General features: G+C 37.3%; 3 protein-coding genes across 3 annotated transcripts; all 3 read right to left on the bottom strand.

Moving 5' to 3' along the window:
* Positions 1-1,574: 1,574 nt before the first annotated feature.
* On the bottom strand, positions 1,575-3,183 carry LOC132054517 (ethylene-responsive transcription factor ERF003-like). Its single transcript, XM_059446510.1, has 2 exons — positions 2,993-3,183; positions 1,575-2,426 (listed from the first exon to the last, which is right to left on the bottom strand). The coding sequence occupies exons 1-2, from the start codon at positions 3,073-3,075 to the stop codon at positions 1,907-1,909; spliced, it is 603 nt and encodes a 200-aa protein (XP_059302493.1). The 5' UTR covers positions 3,076-3,183; the 3' UTR covers positions 1,575-1,906.
* Positions 3,184-15,991: 12,808 nt separating this feature from the next.
* On the bottom strand, positions 15,992-18,549 carry LOC132052022 (uncharacterized). Its single transcript, XM_059443355.1, has 3 exons — positions 18,525-18,549; positions 16,526-16,702; positions 15,992-16,302 (listed from the first exon to the last, which is right to left on the bottom strand). Exons 2-3 carry the CDS (start codon positions 16,697-16,699, stop codon positions 16,210-16,212), a joined length of 267 nt encoding a protein of 88 aa, XP_059299338.1. The 5' UTR covers positions 16,700-16,702; positions 18,525-18,549; the 3' UTR covers positions 15,992-16,209.
* Positions 18,550-21,002: 2,453 nt separating this feature from the next.
* On the bottom strand, positions 21,003-23,558 carry LOC132054516 (transmembrane 9 superfamily member 11-like). Its single transcript, XM_059446509.1, has one exon. The coding sequence runs from the start codon at positions 23,442-23,444 to the stop codon at positions 21,468-21,470; it is 1,977 nt and encodes a 658-aa protein (XP_059302492.1). The 5' UTR covers positions 23,445-23,558; the 3' UTR covers positions 21,003-21,467.
* Between the last annotated feature and the right edge of the window lie 793 nt (positions 23,559-24,351).

Genomic DNA, 24,351 nt, shown 5'->3' with positions numbered 1-24,351 from the left:
GTTTTTTTCTTGTCATGTAATTAATACTTATTCGTTTGGGGTGGTCTTTATTTTAGCATGACTTTAAATTTTTTAGACTATGGTCATTTTTTTTATGGCTTGTTAATTAGCAATATTTATTTTAACCGATTTTATTAGTTTTTGTTGAATATTTTAATACAATGTCATCACTCTTCTCACATTTTGTGTTATTTTCTTAAGAAACACCTTAATTATATAGTTGTATCTTTGCTAGGACATAAATATTTGATAGTTCTTCAAAGTTATATGTATTGTTTGCCCATCAAGACTATCCCGGAAAAAAAAAAGTTATGCGAAAAACCCGAGAAAATCGAATATAATTCCTTCACAGAAAATCCGAGGTTGAAAAGTATGCCCCCACCGAATTTATTGGTTTCAAAGTTATCCGTTTATGCCAAGTCCGTATAAATTTAAAAATAAAGACGCGATTGGTTTGGTTTGGTTTAAAAATCCGGGACCAACCTTGTCTTGCGATTTTTTTTTTAATTTATACTTGACCCCTAACTAGTCATTATTAGTAATAAAGGTAAATCTAGTCTATTTAGTAATAATGATAAGGGTAGATTTGACCTCAACTCTTAATAAAGGACAAGTCTTGCTCATTTCGCAAAGTTTTAGCGCAAAATTGACCCTTTTCATCTTTTTAATTTCCTTTTTGCTTTTTAAGTACCTGAGTTGATCTTTCACTAATTTGTATTTACTTTGGAATCTTACTAAATGGAGTTGCATTATAATTCCTGGCCTTTAATTAGGAATAAAGAAATTTTACATTCCGTTAAAATAAAAATCATGTCTTATCTATTCCTCCACATTCCTTGTTAGATTTTTTAGTGTCACCATTAATCTAAGGACAAATTCGTAAAATTGGTTGAGCCAACAGAAACAATACTTGACATGAAGTTGAATTATGACATTCACTTTAACCGTGTCAATTTAGGCAATATTGGCTTTGCATGCTTGATTCGTCGAAAGAACCTCTTTAGCATTTGACCAAATTATGATTCAACGAAGCTACCAAGTGCGATGCTATCATCAAAATGAAATGATCAAAATAAATCCTACCAACACTGTTATACAAAATTAAAGCAAATGTTCAATATTCATTGTTTGCATGGTGCTTAACAAAAAAAAATAAAAAATGTGCGAACTAAAAAAACGCGTTTTTCTCTTTGATGGTTCATTCGTTAAATTAAATTATTCAAGAAAAAAGTCTTTCTTACGGGTATGCACAAGGCATTGTCAATGTTACTTGTCCGTGATTACCGGTTCATGAATGAGACTTTTTTCTTCTTTTCTTTGCTTTTCCCCTATAATTTTTCTCCTTGCTTCTTATTCGGACATTGAATTTTTGAAATTTGCATACGTAATCTTTACTTTTTCATTTGACATTACATAAAAATGCTTTACATCAAGAGACTATTGAACTTCTCAAATAGTGTTGATGCCGTAATAAAGAAAGTAGCAGTACTATGGAATGTATGTGATGCTTATGATATTAATGCAGTAATATCTTTCTTTTACAATAATGGTGGCAGTAAATAGAGTACACACTGTGAGGGAAAAAGATTATATTACACTGGAGATACAAGTTACATCATTTTACAACTAATAGAAGGTTCTCTTAAAGCAATAACTCTAGGAACCAAAGAGAAGGAAATGCCTACCTGCTAATAATACATATATTTTAGACAGAGAAAGGCTAATGAATAAGACTTATACCAATGAGGTTAAATTAGAAAAATGGGTAACTTTCTAGTACATTAAGCAATGTAGGCCTGAAAGGAGATAAAAACTGAGTTACTGATACCTGTGCTGGTCAGAAATAGCAAATTTTCGTTGAAATAATCGAGGATCGCACAAGTTCACACCAGTTTTTAAAAAGAGTTTAGTGAGAAGGAACATTAGAGCAAAGCTCAATGGACCCATAATCCAACAATTCTTCAATCATTTGTTCTATGTGATCATCTTCAAGTGGCTTGACAAATTGTGGTAGGTCCTCCACATTATCTTCAACTTTCCTAATTACTCCCAAGTTGGCTGCTTCCTCATGATGATGTGTCAATAGTACTGATGGCTTTGACGCCAGCATTTGTTGTTTCATTTCATAGCAATTAACAGGTTCTTGAATGGGTGCATTTTTTGCTACATTAACATGTAGGGAAGATTGAAATATCTTCTGTTCTTGTGCTGAGGTTTTGGCCATTTGAAGTGAAGCCATGTAGCATTTGTGTAACTTGGCTGTCAAAGTAGATGAGAGAATCTTAGAGGAAGATGTCTGTGGAATGTTTGGGTTGTATGGGAAATTGGTTCTGGCTCTTGGACCACACATTAGCCTTGCTGCTTCATCATATGCTCTTGCTGCATCTTCTGCTGTCTCAAATGTGCCTAACCAAATTCTGGTTTTCCTGCAAGCCAAACAGAGCCTTATTATGTTAATCCAACTCAACAAATTCATGCCTTGAAACAGAGGTGGATTCACTCTTTTAACACTCTTAGATTTAAGCTATATGCATAGATGGAGTAATGGTTTTCTTATACCATTGGTGTAACTTAATTCGTTGTAACACGTTACTTACAATTAATTCTAGGTAACAAAACAATGCTATCAAAAAAGAGTAACCTACAATAACTTTTTAAGCGACATAATTTTGTCAATATATTTCACATTGTTAGTGCATAGAACTCAATTTTAAATGGCGAGTATTATTCAATGCACCACTAGTCTAGATAACTCGTGTGAACACAATATAAATATAGGTGTAGAGTTTAACTTATATACATTGAAAATGTAAGTTCTTTTTTCCCATCAGATTCCCTGAAAAATAACTACAAGTAGCTGCCTATAATAAGTTAAACTAGTAATGTGAAAAACAAAACAACTAAGTAACAAGTTATGTCAAGCTAAATAAACTGATAGTGTAACAATCTTTTTCACTATCATTGTATAGTTCAAATGGAGAAGCCTACTTACAGTAATGGATGGCGAATTTCAGAAACCCAAGAACCCCAATGTCTCTGTCGAACTCCTCTATATCGTTGTGCTGCTCTAGCCATAATATTGAAAATGTGATAATGTAATTAATTGAAGCTTTCTCTGATTACAAAACTTGTTTGATGTAATACTTGAATGAGATAGAAAATGGTTGAGGAAGAAGATAGTGTGAAGAGTTGAGGGGTTTATGTAGTTGCGATTTATTGTCAAAACATGCACAGTGAAATTGCTATTTCCCCCACCCCCCCAGGCTTTTTTTGTCTGGCAACCAAATTAAGCCAAGGACCCTACAAAGGTTTTGTTTTTTCTATCTGTTTATTTCATTAGTAGTTACCAGTTGGCTAATTGGAATTGACATGATTGATTCACGATCCATTCAAATAATAAAATGTGTAGTAAAACAATTTAGTTTTCAAAAGGGTGACCAGATTCAGTCTCCATGATTACAATAATACTTTTTGTTCCACAAAAATCTCAATCTTAATTAACCCATGATTGTAAAATGAAATTAAAATGAATAGAGGGAAAATAATTAAGGGACATCATGATCATTATTTTGCAACTTATGGGACATTATTAGTGAGTCAAGGTATGGACAAGACACAGAGAATAATGATCTTAGACCATCATAATTAATTAGATTGAATCATTTAACCAAATCTTGTTCACTATTATAAGATCAATCCATATATGGATTATTAGCCCTTAAACAGAAGTTAGAACAAGACCAGCATTCTTAGCAAATGAGTCATGTTTGATCATGGATAAAGTAAGGTAGATTAACGTAGACATATAATTACAAATGCTATATGGTGGAAGAGATTCGTTCAGAAAATAAGCGGGATTATCTATGCATTAGACATGTACTTCAAACTGTTTACTTTATTTATGATTTTACCACCATTACACTATACTATAATTAACCATGCTATTCATGTTTCGATATGATGATTGATTTAGTTAGGACGATCAATTTACTATTGATGATAGTAGAGGATCAATGTGTGAGGCCATGTTTCACAATTATAGAATTAATTACATGATTCAAAACGATCAGTTTAGATAGGGTCGTTTGGTACGCGAGATAAGGTGGGTTATCTCATCAAACTTGAGACTATTTTATCTCACCTCCCAAATGGAGTAAATTAGTTCTACGATTGTAATCTCAGAACTATAATCCCGAAATTATTTGGTCCGCGAACCAAACTATCCTTAGTGTCTTGAATGAAAAGTTAAAAGATAAACAATATTTAGTGTACGTGGGATGAGATATATCAATTTTACTTCAATATTGTCATCTACATAACCGTCCTATATTATCTCATGTTGTTTGATTAAGCACGAAATTAAAAAAGAAAAAAAGATTTTTTAAACTTGTGGTCTAAAAACAAGCCACATGACTATAAATTATCTCATTAATAGTTGATAGTAGCAGTGCGTCCACCACTTGTTGTCCATCGACTACGCCTTTCGGCCTAATCTTAGGCCCCGACTCACCCAACAATATATGGAGAGACCTGGTTGTCTACCAGTTTTCTCAGACAGTGCAGTAGGTAAATAAGACAAGATTTTATCATAGAAAACTCCTTGCTCAAGGGATTAAAAACCACGACCTACCACGTAAGATTTTACTTCACTACACTGAGCAACTTCAGATTACAACCTCTTGCAATCTAGGAATTTAACTCACATAAATCCCTCACCCTTATAATATAACTATTGTAAGCTACAACACTTGACTACCCTTGGCCAAGCACACAACCACGTTTGACTAACTCTAGCCAAAAAAACTAATACACTTTACTAACTCTAGCCAAGGGTACCACTCAATAGATTGAATAGGTAAATTGCCTAACAACTACTGAGAATTTAAGATACCTACAACAGCTTCTTGAAAGAAGAGTAGGTTTACAGTTTAAAAAACAAATGAACAAAGACTCACAACAACCTAAAGAACATAGACATAATCTGGTGTCTAGATTAGGTTCTTCAGCTTGTAAGTGACTTTGTTCATGAGAGCACTTGAGAACTTGTGGCGGCAAGAATTTGCACAAGATGATTTAGGTTTTCAAGTGATGCACAATATGTTGGAACAAGTTGTATATAGATTGGGGAACATGTGGGTGAGATAGAGACCACTCAACCCATGTTTGACTTAAAGCATGGGCCGCAAAGACTGCTTATACGCTTTTGCAATAGTCTTGCAGTGCCTTTACAGTTGTTGTTGCTGACTGTACGACGTACAGAGAGAGCGGATCGCGAACTAGATCTCTCTATTTCTCCGGCAGTTTGACAATCATCAAAACGTGGAATGCATTTGTAAAACTAGAAGTTTAGTTAAACTATTTCTAAATATAAGAAAACAATATCATTCTTTTTTTAGCAGACTAAACAGAGATGTATATATCGCATAAATTGGGATGGAGAAATATAGCCTATTAGACCCTCTAATTTGTGGGGCAGTTCAGGTACACACAGAGGCGGACGCAACGTGTTGTTAGGGGGGACACGTGCCCCCCAACTTCGAAAAACACCCTATATATATATATATATATATATATATATGAAAAACTATGATATATTTTAAAAGGACCCCTTAAACATAATTGCAAAAGTAATTCAGTTGGTAGGAGTGCCCCTGAGTGCTCATTGGTCACCACTCAAGATCAAATCTCGGCTCCAACACAATTTTTTTCGCCTATATACTTGTATTTTCGCCACTGCTACGCTATTAGTGATTGGTTCGATACGGTATTATCCCTCAGTCATCATTAAAAATTTTGTTGCCGTGTATCTTGAGATAATGATGCCCTCGCCGTCTTAAAATCCTGGGTCTCTGGGTACACAGTACATATATTTCTGGTTTCTGTTGTGAAGTTATCAGCTAGAGCAATTTGCACCAATTGTAATAATGAACAGAGTGGTATTGGCGCCCATTGATTTAAAATTCCCGAATATATATTTGTAAATTATATAGGTTCAATTAATTATTTTATGAAATAGTTTCGGTGAATTTGAACGTGGGGGTTACCTCAATGCATGTGGCAAGTAATCTTTGTTTGGACTTGTAGATTTGTTTAAATCCGAAAGCACATTGCTCCCATCATTGGGTTCCTGAAATTGTAAACAAAGTCATATGCTAGGGTGCTAGGAGAAAGACAAAGATTAATAATGCGTAATGTCTCATAGTTTGCTATTCCATGTTCAATTTATATTTGAGTTAATCCCACTTTACCCCCTAACATTTAAAGGTTGGGAAATAATAGCCCCTTCAAATATTGAATGAGAACGATAACCCCCTTATGCAATAGTTTCTGTGAGGATTTTCCCTTATTTGAACAAAGATCTTTTTTCTTTTTCTTTCTAGAATTAAAATAGGAAATATATAATTTTATTATTGCTCATTCACCTATTCCATTGAAATAATGTATTTGTAGGATATAACAGCTATTTGCTATAATCTGTCCATAAATTTTATCTATGAGACATTCGTTTTACCTTCATGCGCATTAAACTTTGGGGTTCTAATTGCACATTAGCAGTTTAATTACCTAGTTTACACTCTGACATTACCTTTATTTATGAATTATCTCATTCACCTCTTCCATTGTTCTATTGAACACCAAAAAATCAAAATCAAGGCAAAAAAGAACTCTTTAGGGACTTTTCTTGATTAGCTAAAACTTGTGTGTTTCTTCCCGTTTTGATGAGTTTAAGGTAAGAGTCAATTTTACTCTATCCCTTAATATTTAAGGGTTGAGAAACAATACCTCCTCCATATGTTGAATGGGAATGATAACCCCCTTATATAATATTATTCGGTAAGCTTTCTCATTTTTTGAATAAATATAGTTTTCCAGATCTAAAATACAAAAATATATAACTCTTATTTATTAGATTTAATTATACATTTACATAAACATAGGCACTCAAATAAGATGACGATTAATTTCATGTAACCAAGCATTTTGTTCATATTTTCAAAGAATTGCTTATATAAACATATAATTAGAAAAAAGTTTCATATAGGATAAAAATTGGACTGATTTTTCAGAAAAAAAAAATTATTTGCTTGGCTCATCTAAGTGTTTTGAAAATATAAAAAAAAATATGCCTAAATAATTGATTAATGTGAAAATTGTTGTGAAATATATCTTAGCAGATGGAATTGCTATTATACAAAGTATTTGTAGATGACCCAAAGGTAATGTCAGATTAGGAAATTAAGTAGACTGTTGATGTCCAATTAGAATCCCAAAATTTAATGCGCAACAACAACAACATACCCAGTTGGATCCCACAACGTGAGGTCTGGGGAGGGTAAAAGTGTACGCAGACCTTACCCCCACCTTGGAAGGTAGGGAGGTCATTTTCGAAAGACATCTCTCAAAAAGAAAACAAGGAAAAATAAGGAAACAAGGAAAAGAGTCGATACGGACTAGCAAATCAAAACCATGTGAAAATGAGAAATAGCAAGAGCAACGAAGTCATGATAAAATAACAAAGATAGATAAGACCAACACATAGAAGCAAGATAAAAATACTCCTAGTATGAGAGGAAACTCGCGGCCCCCACTAGCCCTCTACCCCGATACTCGACCTCCACCCCCTCCTATCACCTGGCCATATCCTCAGTAAGCTGGAGTAACGCCATGTCCTGCCGAATCACCTCTCCCCAGGCCTTCTTTGGCCTACCCCTCCCTCTCTTCAGGCCCACCACGGCCATCCTCTCACACCTTCTCACTGGCGCATTAGCGCATTTCCGCTGCACGTGGACGAACCACCTCAACCTCCCTTCCCGCATCTTATCCACCATAGGGGCCACACCCACCTTATCCCGAATAACTTCATTCCGAATCCTATCTCTCCTGGTATGCCCGCACATCCATCTCAAAGCATCCGCATCTCGCCTACCTTCATCTTCTCGGACGTGCGCTTTCTTAACCGGCCAAGACTTTCGTCCCATACAACATACTTTCGGCCTAACTACCGCTTGTAACTTTCCCTTTAGAATAGGCGCACCTTTTTATCCCACAACACCCCGATGCGAGCTTCCATTTCATCCATCCCGGCCGATACGACGTGTGACATCGTCGTCAATCTCGCCAGCCCTTGACGATCGACCCCGGTACTTGAAACTTTCTTTCTTCTCGGATGACCCGAGTATCCACCGCACGTTTCCCGTCCTCACCACCCCATTACGAACTTTCACCTAAGTACTCGTCTTAGTCCTACTCAACTTGAAACTACCTGTGAGTCGTCGTAAACCTCCGTGCCCTCGCGTTAACACCGCTCGATCAATAAGCACAATGTCATCCGCAAACAACACGCACCACTTGCATCTTCGAACGTGGCTTCTTGTCGAGCGTCCATAGCCACAAAGAAATGTAACGGGCTAAGCGCGGAGCCACAGGCGTGTGCCATCGTGATTGGAAAGTATTCCGAGTCACCTCCAACCGTCCTCACCCGGGTTTTGGCTCCATCATACATGTCCTTAAGCACTCTAATGTATGCTACAGGAACACCCTAGCTTCCGTACATCTCCATAGCTTTTCTCTTGGGACCTTGTCGTAAGCCTTCTCAAGGTCGACAAAACACCATGTGCAAGTCGGGCCTTCTTATCCCTATCTTTCCACCAACCTCCTCACCAGGTGAATGGCTTCGTAGTCGAACACCCCTAAGATGAATCTCAACCGGTTCTCCGAAATAGAACCAACTTCTCATCTTCGCTTCCACCACTCTCCCAAACTTTCATCGTACGGCTCAACAAAATATACCCCTATAGTTGTTGCGTTCTAATATCCCCCTTGTTTTTATACAATGGGATCATGCTGGCCCATCTCCACTCTTGCATCTCCGTCCTAAAAATAACATTCAACAATCGCGTGCTTCACTCCAATCCTCCCCTACCCGCATTCTTCTAAAATTCTCGCCAAGACTATCCCCGGCCCGTCGCTCTCCCTTCCCCTCGCTATCTTTCGCATAACCGCCTCGACCTCTTCCAACCCAACTCCGCTGGCAAAAGATCCAAAATCACGGCGCTCTCGCAGCTCCACCCTCCGCTAAAACTATGTTCCCCCTTCGTTCAGAGTTTATAAAAAGTAGGACCGCCATCTTCGTCTGGCGGCATCCTACCAAAACTTTCTCCTCGTCTTTCGATACACTTCACTTGATCCCAGTCCCGAGCCTTTCTTCTCTCACTCGCTAGCCCGTACAACTTCTGTCCCCCCCCCCCCCCCCTTTCCCTCAAGTGTTCATAATAAGCGTCATGCTGCCGCTGCCTTAGGCCGCCGTAACTGCTAACTTCGCCTCCTTCCTCGCTTTTATACAGCCTCCCCGTTAGTCCTCTTCTCTCCTCGTCTGCGTGCTCTCTACCAGCCTTTAGATACGCCGTCTTCTTAGCCTCCACTTTACCTTGTACCTTCCGTTCCACCACCACCCTCAACCGCCGTAGTAACCCTCGAGACCCTCAAGACACCTCTGCTCGCTTCCCTCGATGTTAGCCGCCCGTCGTAGTCCACATACTACTCGCATCCCCGCTACTCTCCATGCTCCCATCGCCCTCAACCGCTCCCCCAACTCCCGGGCATTGTCCTTGTTCAAAGCGTCCCACCTAATCTTCACGACTCGATACAACCCTTTTCTCCTTTTTTTTATCTCCGATATCCATAACCAAGATGCTCATAAGTTGGGGTCGCGAGGTTCTCGCCGGGATAACCTTGCGGTAGTGCATAAACGTCTATCGCACTTACGGGAGAGTAGGTAATCAATTTGGGTCTTGGCCCTCGTACTCCGAAAGGTGACCAAGTGCTCTTCCCTCTTCTGAAAACTAGAGTTCGCTATCACCAAATCGAAAGCTCTCGCGAAATCTAACAATCCCGTACTCTCTCATTTCTATCCCCAAACCCGAAGCCTCCATGCACATCATCGTATCCCTTAGCCGACGACCCGACGTGGCCATTGAAATCACCACCAAGAAAGCTTTTTGAAAAGTGCAAAAACCCCCGCACAACCTCGTCCAAATCCTCCCGGTAGATCGCCTTTTGATCTCTCTCATCCCGTGCCCGCCTACGCGCGTGAAGACTCAACCACGTTTAAAGTATGCCTCCAACTACTATCTTAATAGTCATCACCTATCACTCACCCACCTCGAATTCTACCACCGATCACCGAGCTCTCTATCAACTAGAATGCCAACTCCGCTTTTGCCCTTCGGCTCCCGAGAACCACAACTTAAACCCATCTACATCCCGGCCCTATCTCCCACCCATCTAGACTCTCGGACACATGCTATGTTGATCTTCCTCTTCAAGAATCTTTGCCAACTCTATGACTTCCCCGTCGTGTGCCAATGTCTCCAGACCCACCCTAGCTCAGCCGCTCCCTTTTCCGCCCTTAACCCTCTTCCTACCTCCCACCCCCTCCTCCCCCCGAGGACCATGGCCTTACTCTACCATCATCCACCGTGCCCACTATAATAAAGGTCGAGATAAGGTGGCACCAACACTATACAAGCACAAAATACAACACAAAATACAGAATAATTTCTCAAGTAAAACGATGGAACACGAGAAAAATTAACTAGCTAGTAGAGGTACCAACCTCAGGGTGAACTAATTTGCCATGTAGTGCTTAAAACACCGTTCCGGTCGCCCAAGAACATCAGACACCGAGTGTCGGAGTTCATGGAAAGATCGTTCACCGAAAATTCACCGCGATCAACCGCATTCCACCTCCGTAATGCGGGACCAAAAGAAAACCCAAAAAAAAAAAAAAAAAGGGGGGGGGGGGGGAAAGAAGGCTAGTAGAGGAGCGAACCACCCAAACCCAAACCCTATAATGGTGGTACGGGTGCTGCGCGCAGGCTGGTGTGGGAGCGAGGAAGAGGAGAGAGAGGAAGAGAGAGAGAGAAAGAAGGCGAGCCGTGGGGAGAAAGGAGAGGGAGAGAGAGAGAGAGAGAGAGAGGGAGAGAGGTGCGCATCTGAAACTTACTCAGGGCGACCTCGTGGTCGTTGGCCGAAAAAAATGAGAGGTCAGGTCAGATCTTGTTATTACCGTTGGGTGAAGAGAGAGGAGAGAGAAGAGAGAGGAGAGGCCCCAAAAATTCCAGTTCAGTTATTTTAATATGACCGAAAAATAGTTCAAAATTTAATGCGCATGCTAGTAAAACGGATGCCACAGAGATAAAAAAATTTATGAGAAAAGACATCATTTAACCAAAAACTTGGCACGAAAACTAGGTAAGTAACTAAACTTAACTTGTATTTATATTACCCCCCTTAACAACTTTCATCCCAATTATTTACCACCCCGAGAGCGACGTGGCAAAAAAAAAAAAAGTAAAAAAAAAAAATTAAGAGAGTGAAAAGGTGGGCCGGCTCAATATATAGATATATATTATTATATAATTAAAAATAAAATAAAATAATATATAATTAAAAAATAATTAATTATTTTTTCTCTCCACCCCACCCCACCCCACCCTACGCCCCTCTCTTTTTCACCCCACAACTTGTTACCCCACCACCATCTTCTTCACCCTTCATTTTTTATTTCTTTCTTCTTCTTTCTCCTCATCCTACCATAACCACCCATAACAACAACACCCACATCTTTAACATTGTTTCTCCCACCCACGCTGCGCAATCACCCCACCAAATTTCATCCCATTCCTTCTCAAAATCATCCATAATCATTATTTCATAATTTTATTTTTTGAAAGAAAACAAAAATCAAAATCAAGAAATTCCAAAAAATGGTAAGAAAAGAATGATGGCATATAGAGAGAGTGGTGGGGGCGGGCTTAAGAGAGGGGGGGTGTGAAGATGACGAAACGTCATTGGTGGGAGGGGCGCAAATGGTGGGGGAGGGGCGTTTCATCATTAAGACGAAATCTTGGGGGAGGGCGTAACTAGAGAGAGAGAGAGAGAGATGGAATAATGATTATGGAAGAAATGGAAAAAAAAATCAAAGAAACCAAAAAATGGTAATAATAATAATTCTTAGCCAACAATAACAACCACAATGATCAATTTGGACGAATTTGAAAAGAAATGGGATGAAATTTGGTGGGGTGATGGTGGGCTGTTGGGGCGGGTGTTATTGCTATATATGTTTATGGTAGGATGAGGAGTACCAGGAAGAGAAAAATATCTCCTGAAGGGTTGGTAATTTTTTAGTATTGATTATTTTGGCCCGGGCGGCGGTGCGCGGCGGCACGGAATGTGGCGGAGGTGTGGCGGCGGCGGGGCGGGGGGGGGGGGGGGTGGTGTTGAGAAAAGAAGAAGAGAGAAGGAGGAAAGAAGAAGAAAGAGAAAAATAATAAAAAGAAAAACAAAAAATGAAGGGTTAGTCATTTTTGATACTAAGCACGACGCGGCAACGACATGGCATTTGTAAATGATGAGTGTAATGCGAAAGTGGTATTATTTTCTTAGGGTGGTAAATAATTGTGATGAAAGTTGTTATAAATGTAAATAAATACATGTTAAGTTTAGTTGCTAAACCGAGGATTTTAAAGCCACGAGAAATGATGTCTTTTCTCAAATTTATTGACAGATTATTGCAAATAGCTATCATATCGTACCAAAAATACATTATTTTCAACGGAATAGGTGAATGGGACAATAACAAAATTATATATTTTCGTATTTTAATTCTAGAAAGAAAAAGAAGAAGATCTTTATTCAAATAAGAATCCTCACTGGGAAAAGCATAAGTGCTTATGCTTCTTCAATATTTGAAGGAGGTATTGTTTTCCAACCCTTAAATATTAAGGGGGTAAAGTGAGATTGAATCTTTATATTTCGTATCAAAAATATTTTCAGATGAATCTGATAACGATACAGTACATGCTATGCCCCACTATTTATAACTTGTTACATACATGATACATGCATGTACGTAGTAGTTAGTTAATAATTCTTTACATATATTTTGGTCCTTGTGACACGACACATCTACAACATGCTGCATTGTTTCTCCCACATGCGCTGCGCTAAGTTCCATTTTCATGCGCATTTCAACCTTAGGCATATTCTATCCCTGATGTTCTTTGGCTGCATTAATTCCTAGATTAATTAAACACAAAAAAAATCCTACATTAAACATGTAACTATGTAAGTGGCACTTTGTGTGATTGTGTCCTTAAGCTCATTCCTTTGATTCATATCCATTGTCATTTGTCAACTTAAATGTATACATTTCATCATTACCATACCATTATCTTTTAGTAACTAGTTATTTCAGTAATAAAAAGATAAAGATACTGATTTTCCTGTCCTTGTTGAATTCTTAGTCCCTGCCTCCCTTCTTTGCAATGAAAAGCTTCTCTTTTTTTTTTTTGGGAGCCCAAAGGGACGCGGGGGGCCGGGGGCGGGGGGGGGGGGGGGGTACCTAAAGTGCCTATATATGATTGAGCCAGTTATTTTACCATAGATATATATATATATATACTCCTTCCGTCTCAATTTATATGATGTAATTTGACTGGGCGCAGAGTTTAAGAACTAAATGAAAACTTTTGAATCTTGCAGTCTAAAACACGCCAAAGATATTTGTCTTGTTGTAGATCATCTCGATGAGCGTAAAAGGTAAAGTTTAAAGTTAAATTGTTGATAAATAAGGAAATGTATCATTCTTTTTTGGACTGACTAATTAAAAGAAAAATGTGTCATATAAATTGGGACAGAGGGAGTATATGTGAAGAATTCTGAAAAGTATATTAAATGTTACTAGTATTAAGTTTTGAACTATAACTTCATAGGTTGTAGAACCTTGAACCTATCAAGTTTAAATTTTGGATTCGCCTCTGAAATGACTAGCGTATTGCTTCACTCACCTTTCAGTGTAACTCGGACTTCTGAACCAATATAGACAGTTGATGAATGGGCAGTAGCACAAGAAAGTTGATTTAAAAAATAATGCTGCTACTGAATTTGGACTTCCGGTTAACCGCAGAATTGGTGTGTTATGACTAAGATAGTGTTTAAAATCAGCTTATAAATATATTTTGATTTACCTGCGCGTTTGATAAATATTAAAAGTATTTATGAGTTAAGTACTTATAAGCCAAAATCAACAAAAAAAAAAACATAAGTCCGTCATACAGCCAAAATCAACACACCCTTTTGATTGATTAGTAATTTTCAAAGTAATTCCCCAAAAAGCCTTTGATTTCGCAAGCTTTTATGTTTGAAAATCAATTGTCATGTTCTTTAGCTGGAGTTAAACTTAGGAGAGAGTATAAGAAAGTGAAAAACGAGAGAGAATATTTCTGATGTGACATGGAAAGTTTGTGGTAATATTAGTCAAACCCATAACTAACCAGTAAAGTTAAGTGCAAAAAGACAATTCAACAGTGACTCACAGGTGGGACTGTTATCTCACAAGTGCTGAAATGGAATCTTACCAAGTTCTTTCCATCCCCTTTTGTCATCCAACAAGGGGAAAACTTACATGCAAGAATGTTACAGTGGTCAGTTTCAATTTTTTCTGTAGCTTATTACTTCCTCCGTCCCACAATAAGTGTCACCTTAACCAAATTTTTTTATCCCATAATAAGTGTCATCTTAGGAAATCAATGCATATATTGACAAGTTTTTTCCTACTTTGCCCTTAGATAAAAACTGACAAATTTATGTATTCAAGACAAAAGAACATAGAAACTTGGTATTGTTGAATTCTCATTGTTAAAAGGCTTACTTTTCATGCATGCTCTAATCAAAATGAAAAAAATAATTTATTTTTATTATATAAGGGTAGTTTAGTAAATTTCACATTGCATTATTGATTTTTTAATATGCGTGTTTTTGATTAAAGTGATACTTATGATGGGAAGAAAGGAGTAATAAGTTACACTAGAAGAAATCAAGAGCCTGTTTGGATAGAATCTACGGGTCCTATGAACCAATAATTTTTTATCAGATATATATATTCAAAAAATAAATGAAGGTGAAGAAAGTCTAACTTATTTTTTTGTCCTTTATAGCCTCGTTAGCTGGCATCAACCCTTATCATAGTTGCTTTAAATAAGTAGTTTTCGTAAATCAAATGAACTCAATTATTTTTTCTGGTCAATTATTTTCTCCTCAAGAAATTATGTAATATTATTGTTTTCCAACTTCCAAGCACTGTTTTGGTGTGAAATGGAATTTAAAAATTTAACACAAAGTTTACAGCCAATCCAAAAAGGTTATCTTTTTTCCAAGATGGCGTATCCAGAACACAATCTACGGGTCCACAGGAACCAGTAATTTTTTATCAGATATATATATTCAGAAATCAATTAAATGAAGGTAGAAGAAAGTCTTCACAGATACTAAGACGACGTGTATTTTCTTTGTCCTTTATAGCCTCGTTAGCTGGCATCAACCCTATATCATAGGATATAAAGAACGTAGTTTTCGTCAAAAAATGAACTCAGAATTGCTTTTGTTCTGGTCAATTGTTTCTCCCCAAAATTTAGAAATTATGTAATATTATTGTTTTCCAACTTCCAAGCACTGTTTTGGTGTGAAATGGAATTTAATTATTAAACACAAGAGTTTACAGAAACCAAGTGCTTTAGAAAAGGTTATCTTTTTTCCCCTGAGCTAACTGATGAGCAGAAAAGGTCCAGTCCAATTAGGCTACAATTGTCATGAGGATTACATATCGAAATTCAAACTCGACTGTAATTCCAATTGTAAAAATGATTAATATTTTTAGCTAATCTGCATAGAAGCAGGCACAAAAATGTCAGAAGGGGCTCTTTTGTTTGTTCAGGGGCTTGACACTCTTGCAATTTGCAAAGGCATTCTTTGGAAACTCGACCATTACAAGCCCAGAGCAAAACCTCGCATGATATCTATAATACGCTCGTAACTAGAGAATGCATAGGTATGAGACCAGAGCTAAAGAAAGAAGTGAGTTAGCAGAAAAAGCAGAGCTCAAACCATAAAAACAAAGGATCCAACAATCATTTTGGAGATTCATCAGTTATTGTAACGCCCCTTTATTTTAGCTAGACATGTCTGATGTGTGGTAAAAACAGCAGATGCAAAAGCCGAAAGGCTTCTTAGGCAAGAAAATCTCATTTTTGTTTACTTATACATGTGATAGAACGATAAAACTTAATGTTTAACGGCTTTAGAATGCACATACTTTTTGACCCTCCAATCTCACCCTCCTTTTACCTCTTTCTACATAGGGAATCTTTATTCAGATACAACAGTTCGGAGAGGAAGTGAGCTCTCAACCTCCTTTGCTTCAGCATTTCTTTCAGCAACAATTTTAGACATCCCAAACATCTGAAGGCATAACAAATAAGAGCACAGTTATTAAGAATAAACCACAATGCCTTACTTTTTAAAAAAAAATAAAAAATAAAAATAAAAATTATCACTATCTTCTTCATATCCCTCCCACTCATTGAACAGCCCCCCCCCCCCCCCCCCCCCCCCCCCCCCCCCCCCCCCAAAAACTAAAAATAAAAAGGAATAATCCATAATGCTATTTGATTTTGGAACTAACCTTCTTGATGGTCTTCTTGAAGCAAGTTGCGTGTTCATCCATTGAGGCATGTATAAACTCATCAATATGATCCTTTACATCCTCCAAAAATGTAGCACTTTCAGACTTCTTTTTTCGGCATGATGATGCAACAGCTGGTGATGTTTGCTCAAGCGGACTTTTCTCAGTTGACATGTTCTGCATATGTTATAATAATGAGTAAGGCCATGATATAAACAACTAAATGGAGTGCAGAACTGTGCCAGAAGTAATGTTCTGACAGCTGTCCACTTGCTCAATGAGGCTAAACGCTCAAAGAGTTTCAGTGCATTAACTAAGTTCCTCTTCTCAGAGAAGGAGCAAATCTTAGATATAAACTTATCAGGGTGTGTCTAAAAATGTTAGCTATTGTGAATCCTAAGTCCCATGAGATACTCCGATTTGAAATAATGTGTCCATGTTCTATGTAGATGAACAATTTATTCTCTTAAAGTTAATTATTGCTCGCAGGTAACTTTTTAATGGCAACAATAAGGATGAAGTAGCAGAAAGGATGTTAAAACCTCACTGGAATGGATTTTTTCAGACTTTTCCTCCTACGAAAATCTGATCTATATGAATAAACATAAAGCTGATACCAAAAGCATGTCACAAAGCTTACTAGATTATCAACGGTCCTGATATTGCATTGATAAGTATACAAGAAGCAGTACTGGGGAATTGTCCCCATTTGTCTATTGTGGTTTTCTTAAGGCACACCCAGTTGAAGAAGGAAAACACCATAGATATAGGGCGTGTTTGGTATGGTGGGAAACAGTTTCTAGAAAATGTTTTCCAATTTTTCCATGTTCGGTTGGTCAAAATATTTGGAAAACATTTTCTCTAGAAAAATAAATTCCACAAGTGGCATCCACATTGATTGTGTCCTCCCCACCCTCCAAACACACCTCATTTTCACCCCAACTCCGGTAATCTCCATCCCCACCACCCCACACCTCATCTTCACCCCCACCTCCCAAAGTATTTGTGCATTATATAAAAATGCTTCTAGGATAATATTTTTCTTTACGTACCGAACACAAGAAAATAAGTAAGAAACTTACTTATTTTCCTGGAAAACATATTTCCTTCATGCCGAACACACCCATAGTGTTTTGGGGGGCGGGGGGGTGGTTGAGTGCATTTGGTGCAAACTTCACAATCCAATCTACAAATTAAACAGCCTAAAGAGACTCACCAAGATAATTTGACATGTCTTCTGTTTTGTTAGTACTTAATCATCCATAACAAATATTATTTCCCATTTGTTAGCACGCGAAATAAGCAGCATATACTTGCTGGAAGCTGAACATCTTGTTCAAGCTATTTCGCAAATAGACCATTGTATTTTTCTTTTTATAACCGTGGTGTCCAGTCCAGCTTGACAGATGGACCATTGCATTCTATGTCTAGGGAAGAGTTGTTTGGGATAAGAAGGAAAGCACAATTAAGTAGCAAGATAAGAGTTCCCCTTGAAATATAAGACTGGTTGTTGAGGTATTTAGGTAGCAGTTCAAAATTTCAGTGTATTTTTGTTTGTAAGAAAGGAGAGGGGATCTAAGCATCTCACAGAACTTTCGTCAAACACGTTATATGCATAAGAGTTAACAACATACACACACCCAACTACAAACTCCAAAAGAACAAGAAAAAATCTGCCCGTCCCAATTTCCGCGAGACCATTTTTTTTTTTTTAGTCCGTTACTAAAAAATTATACATTTTTATATATTTAGAAATAATAAAATAATTTACGATCACACAAATATGTAAAGCACTATTTTTGAATCATAAATTTTGAAAGTCTTTTTTTCTTTTTTAAATTTTGTGCAAGGTAAATTGGAACTGGGGAGTAACACATAAATAGCAGGAATTTAAATATTTTCTTGCTATATATTTCATCAAAAACTAAGCAAATAAAATGAGATAAAGAAAGATAAAGATGGTCTCAAGAAATAATTGGGAAGGAGGATTTCTGGTTACCTGAGCTGAAGAAAGCAGATAGGCGTGAGGGGTTGTTTGGTTGGGGAACTAGTTGCACGAAAATTATAATGAAGGAATTATATTACTCTCTCGTCTCAAATTATATGCCGGGGTTGTTAAAATTAGTTATCTCAAATTATTAATTATTTTAAAAGTAAGGCACAATTAATTGTTTTTTCTCCATTTGACCCTTAGAATTTTGTCATTAATAGAGATAACACACAAATAAAATAAATATTTAATGGAGAGAGATTATAACTTAGACATAAATAAGGGTAAAGTTAGTCAAATATTCATCTTAATTAGTATTTCTTAAGGGGCATGTACAAAAATAAAACGATAAATAATTTGGAACGGGGGAAGTATGAAATTAAATAATGACGACATTTTTTTTTAGTAAAACACCTTTATGGATACATTTTTGGTTTATTGAATAAAAGATGAGATGTACAAATATAATATAAAATATGTGTTTGATTTTACCCAAGATAAGCATGATAAATTTCTTATTTTAACCTTAAATTTTATAAAGGGATTTGGGAGAACCTTGAAAAAGGGCATCATGGTCGTTTTGGTATTTATATCGGAATTACTAATTTTGGATTTGTTACCCTGCATTGGAGGTGGTATAAAAATAAGGGAAAAGGACCAAAATTATCTTTCAACTATAGGAAATAGAGCACTTTTTGCCCTACGTTATCTTTTGGCGTTTAAAAGTTCCTTGTCTGGTCAGAGGCGAATATAGCGTTGCGGCATCAAAAAGGGTTTATTCGAACACAATACTTTCAACATGGAGCATAAATTTATATGTACAAATCTACTAAAATTGTAACAAATAGTAACTCTAAACCTATATAATTTTAAAAATGCAACAAGTTCAACGCTAAGAATCTTAAAGATTCACAAAATTTAAATCCTGAATATGCCTTTAATTGTTGTATAATGATAATCTTATTCCTCTTGATCTGAAAAAGAGGAGATCATTAATGCACATTCATCCTTTCCTTTCCTGTATTCAAGCAAGGACACTCAATGGAAAAAGAAACAAATGAATAGTTACAAATTTGAGAAACTCGTATTGCTCAAATAAACCACAGATCCATTACCAATATAAGTCCTCCTGTCATTGTAACTCACAAGATTATTTCCTTCACTTTTGCATGTTGCAAAGGCAGAATCTAAGTTCCATGCACATCTAAACTTGAAAAATTTTACAAACACCATTGCCATGAGAATACCCCCACCCCTCTACTAAGATTGTTCTGAGACACCAGAATATTTACAGCTACAACTGGCAAAATACAACAATAGTGTCTCAATTCCAAGCAAATTGAGGTCGGCTATATGAATCCTCGCCGATCATGTCGTTCCCTTTGAGCTCACCTTAGATGACATCTAGCAAACTCACTTAACCTAATCATAAGATGATAACACACGCTCGTCGGCTTAGATACTGGCTACAGATAAGAAGTTACCATCAAGCAAGTCTATGGAGTCCCCTCCTAATCAGCCAAAGTTGGTAAACTGTCATATCATATGGAAGGAATCATATTTTTTCGGCTTCTATACCACTCAAAGTGCCTTGTCACTGTGCCTAGATTATCATACAGGTCAAGGTACATTCGTTTAGGCACCGAGAGCAATATCTTCTTTAGGTGTGGAAGATCACTTTCATTAACAATAGTTGAGAACTTTTTCCAACAAATAGCATGATAAAAGCAAAAAATGAAGAGCTCTCCTACCCCCCACCACCACCAACAAGTAGTAGTTAAAAATCACTTATCAACAGCAATTGCAATACAATGCAGTTAAATGAAACCCTACTCATCTGGAGGGTTCCACATTTCCTGGGGTTGGTGAGGCCAAACTTGGGGCAACTCAATGTCATTGTGGGCAATGTAAAGCTTCTGAAAGTAGTTGATCGGGCAAGTAACCTGAATGGCGTTGTGATGCAATTGTTGCTGCTTAGACGCAGCGTTTCGACCTGTAGAATGACAGTGCACATAAAAATAATCAGCACCACCAGGTGCATTCCAAGTTCAAACTCTGATCTAACTCTATCAGTATATCCAGCAACAAAATCTTCAATTGCTGAGGCAGAATGCACGTGAGGGTGATTGCGAATAACATTGATTGAAGAAGGCATAAAGTAAAAATGAGCCTCTTCTGGATTCTGAGTAACCAAGGGACCACCAAAAAGAGTAATCTTGAACATGTGCTCACTGAAGTAATTTCCCAATTTGGGATCAAAGGAGTTTAGATGGGGAAGGAAAATGCTAGAAAAGGTTAAGACTTGTTGTTCATAAACGCATCAGGATACACAAATATCTTAAAGGTCTTCAATATCTTAAGGGTCTTCATCATTTCCTCATTATCAGCAGCAAATAGTCCCAATCATGACACTATGCATTTACTACATGAGGTTGAATTATCCCTACACGAATTGAAATTAAATGAAGTTTGATATGAGAATCGAGGTAAATATATCAGTTAGATAAGTCAAAGATGATAATTAATCTATTCTTTGATCAACATAGTATAAGGTTCGGCAATGAAACAACAAACTCTAGTGGAGACTTATATGCAAGCTCCTAAGAAAGAAAGTGTTCACTAGAAGTGTCTTTAAACGAACACCATGGTTGACAGTACATGAATAAGAATCCTGAAAACCATTAAAAAATGTTTTTGAGACCTGAGAAGCCATGTGTTGTGCCTGCAGACTCTTAGTGCTAGTATAAACTCACTTCATACACTCTCAGAATTTCTCAGAAACTGATCTTATTTCCTTTCAAATGTATGAAGCAAAAGGACAACAAATTGGAAATATTTTGAAGAAAGTACTATAAAGCTAGCAAAATTTGCATGTGGTTAACATTAGTCTCCACCCGATCTTCATGTTATCAGCAATAACCTTGAAAATGGAACTCAACTAGGTCACCTTCTTCAATCTATTTTCACTGAAGAGAAGAGACGATGCACGAAGAATAGAGACGTCAAGAAGCCTATAGCTCCAGTTGCTAGCATAACAGCAAGCGCCATTAAAAGCGAGTAGCCTAAGTACAGCATAGCTGAGACAGGCCCACTAAGGCTCTTGAGATCGAAAACAAGATAGTTGATAGAGTAGAAAAATATGTAGATCGCCACTGAGCCAGACGTGAAGAATGATTTCCACCACCATCTCCAATCTTCCATGCAAAGATGCATATAAGTCAGGACCAAAGACACTTCAGCACAAACAACCACTAGCAAGATTAACACTACCAACAGAAACCCGAAAACATAGTAAACACGACCGAGCCATATGCTAGACATGATGAAGAAGAGTTCAATAAACAGAGTTCCAAATGGCAGAGTTCCTGCTCCAATTACTAGCACCCAAGTCGGAAATCTGTTTGCTGGGATTTCCCGAGGAATTTGGTTGCTACGACAAGGGTACTCGAGGTGTGGAGCCTTTGTACCGATAAATCCACCAATGAGTGTAAGAGGCATAGAGATGCAAAACCACAACAGCAACAGAACAATGTATGTAGTGAAAGGAATTGCACCAGTACTATGACTTCCCCATAAGAGGAAATTCAGAATAGTTAGTATAAGAAATGCAATTCCAGGGAAAAAACAAGAAACTCTCCACGCAATTGAAAGCCATCCATTGGTGTTACCAGCACTCATGGTTTTCTTGAGCCAAACAGCAACATAGCCAGCAATAATACCTAAGAACATGTAGAACAAAAGCATGCCAGTGATAAGCGTGCCCCTAGAGGCTGGAGACATAAATCCAAGAGCCGCAAATAATATTGTCACAAGTGCCATTCCTAAAATACGACATCCATCAGCAACCATCATACTGAGGAGCTCTGAATTCTCTGGAACTCTGAAGACATCGCCAACGACAAGTTTCCACCCTGATAATTCCTCATTTATCTGAGCTTGAGCCTCTTTGTCAAGCTCTTCATACCGAGCTAGATCTCTTCTAATTGTCCTCAAGAAAATAATCAGAACTATTCCAGCTAGGAAAGTGATAACCATCATGGAATTAAGAATTGAAAACCAATGAACTTTTGCACCTTCCATCTTTAAATATGCATCCCATCTTGATGGCCACTTAATGTCACTCTCCACAAAGCTGACCTCATAGCTAAAAATCAATGGCTTGCCATCCTGAATCATCGCTGCTACTGCAGCCGGTTCACAATTAATTGGTGCAGGATACTTATCATATTGTTTTAGATTCTTAAGCAAATCTATATTATGCTGAAAGCTGCAGGGGACAACTTCAAATCCAACAACCATGTAACTCGGCGTGTCTGTGACAGACTTATCGTCTGTTGTAATTAACTCAATACCATCTCCAGCCCCGATCACACCAGGCATAGTATTACTCTTCTCATACTTGTGAACCAGCACAGTAAATTTCAAATGGTTGAACGCATAATACACATCCTTAACCTTAATACCAACTGGATAACCAGTCCACCTAAGGGAAAAACCTTCTCTGTTCATATACCGAATTGCAGGGAGGTTATCAAGAATCAGATTGACTTGATACATCTCATCGATCCGTTCTTTCAAAACCTTGGATTCATCAGCTGACAATGCATTTGTTTGACACAAAAATAACTCACTTTCGTTTACGTGCATCTTAAACCTATAGGGAGAGTTTTCAATTCTGTCTCCCCTAAGAAGCTCACCTAAGTTTTCAGCACTGTCCTTGATACCTTCTAAAGGTTTACAAAAAGGTAAGCTGTAATATCCATAAGGTAATTCTGTATCAATTGAGGTCAAGGAGTTCACTTTGACAGATAATTGATCACCCACATAATATTTGTGTGGGAAACTACCAGGTAGATAAAATCCACTAGCACATTGAAGAAACAAGCTACAGAACAATAACCAATTCTTCAACTTATGAAAGAAATCCATCGATCACCAAGTTTTGGATGGTTCCTTAGAGATCTGAAAGATGAAAAAGACCAACAAAAAGGATCTTGAAGAAAATATTTTTGTAAACAATGCAAATGTGTTAGATTCAATATACATGCGTAGCACAGGTGGATTTGGTCTATTTAGTTAGTGTATGAGGAGAGAAAGGTGGGACTTTGTAACAAACTATTTATATGTTTGTGTTGTATGTTGGATTTGGTCTACTTAGTGTTATGTACTATACGTGTGCGTTATTGACAGTTTGGTCTGCTGTGATTTGATTTGCCCTTTGCCTTCTCATCGCATGCTCATTCTTTTACTACCGAAAAGTGTTAAAGAAATTCTTTTATCTAATTATAACAAATTGATTTGATTGATTAGGAAAAATTATATCTGTGGCATATAAAAGACATAAGATTGTATTCGCTATATAAGTGTTTGGGCCAACTTGCATGCACCTCCATTAATTTTGCGAGGGACTTGCTCTCTCTCATCAACACAATTACCGAGTGACTCAATTCTAATAAGTGTTTGAGTCAGTTTGTGCGCATCTCAACTAATTTCACAACGTATCTCCTATTACCTTCCACCAACACAGGTATCACATGACTCGATCCACCAAAACTTTGACATGAGAAGAAACCACCTGGAGTATTTTTTTATTTTTTTTAGCTCTATTGAATTTTTAACGTGAGATCTTATAATTCTCAACTAGGCCGCATACTTAAGTGCTACCTTCAAGGTCATTTCTAAAGTTGAGTTAAGACATTTGAATTTTGAACAACTATTTCAAGCTATTTTAAAAGTTACTTCTTTTATTTTTTCTTTCTTGTATCAAATCAATTGAGCTTTAAATAACATTTTAAAATATTCGTGAGCCATTTTGATATAAGAAAAGGATCTAACC

Source organism: Lycium ferocissimum, chromosome 4 (assembly GCF_029784015.1).
Source record: "Lycium ferocissimum isolate CSIRO_LF1 chromosome 4, AGI_CSIRO_Lferr_CH_V1, whole genome shotgun sequence".
Lineage (NCBI taxonomy): Eukaryota > Viridiplantae > Streptophyta > Magnoliopsida > Solanales > Solanaceae > Lycium > Lycium ferocissimum.
Note: the sequence above shows the minus strand (reverse complement) of the source record. Positions and strands in the feature narration are given on the sequence as shown.

Bases quoted from the DNA above. Each gene is read 5' to 3' on its own strand.
- LOC132054517 (XM_059446510.1), bottom strand. From the start codon at position 3,075: ATGGCTAGAGCAGCACAACGATATAGAGGAGTTCGACAGAGACATTGG. The intron at 2,427-2,992 runs GTAAGTAGGCTT...TTTGGCTTGCAG, and splicing joins GAAATTCGCCATCCATTACT to GAAAACCAGAATTTGGTTAG.
- LOC132054516 (XM_059446509.1), bottom strand. From the start codon at position 23,444: ATGGATTTCTTTCATAAGTTGAAGAATTGGTTATTGTTCTGTAGCTTG.
- LOC132052022 (XM_059443355.1), bottom strand. From the start codon at position 16,699: ATGTCAACTGAGAAAAGTCCGCTTGAGCAAACATCACCAGCTGTTGCA. The intron at 16,303-16,525 runs GTTAGTTCCAAA...TTATGCCTTCAG, and splicing joins TCAAGAAGACCATCAAGAAG to ATGTTTGGGATGTCTAAAAT.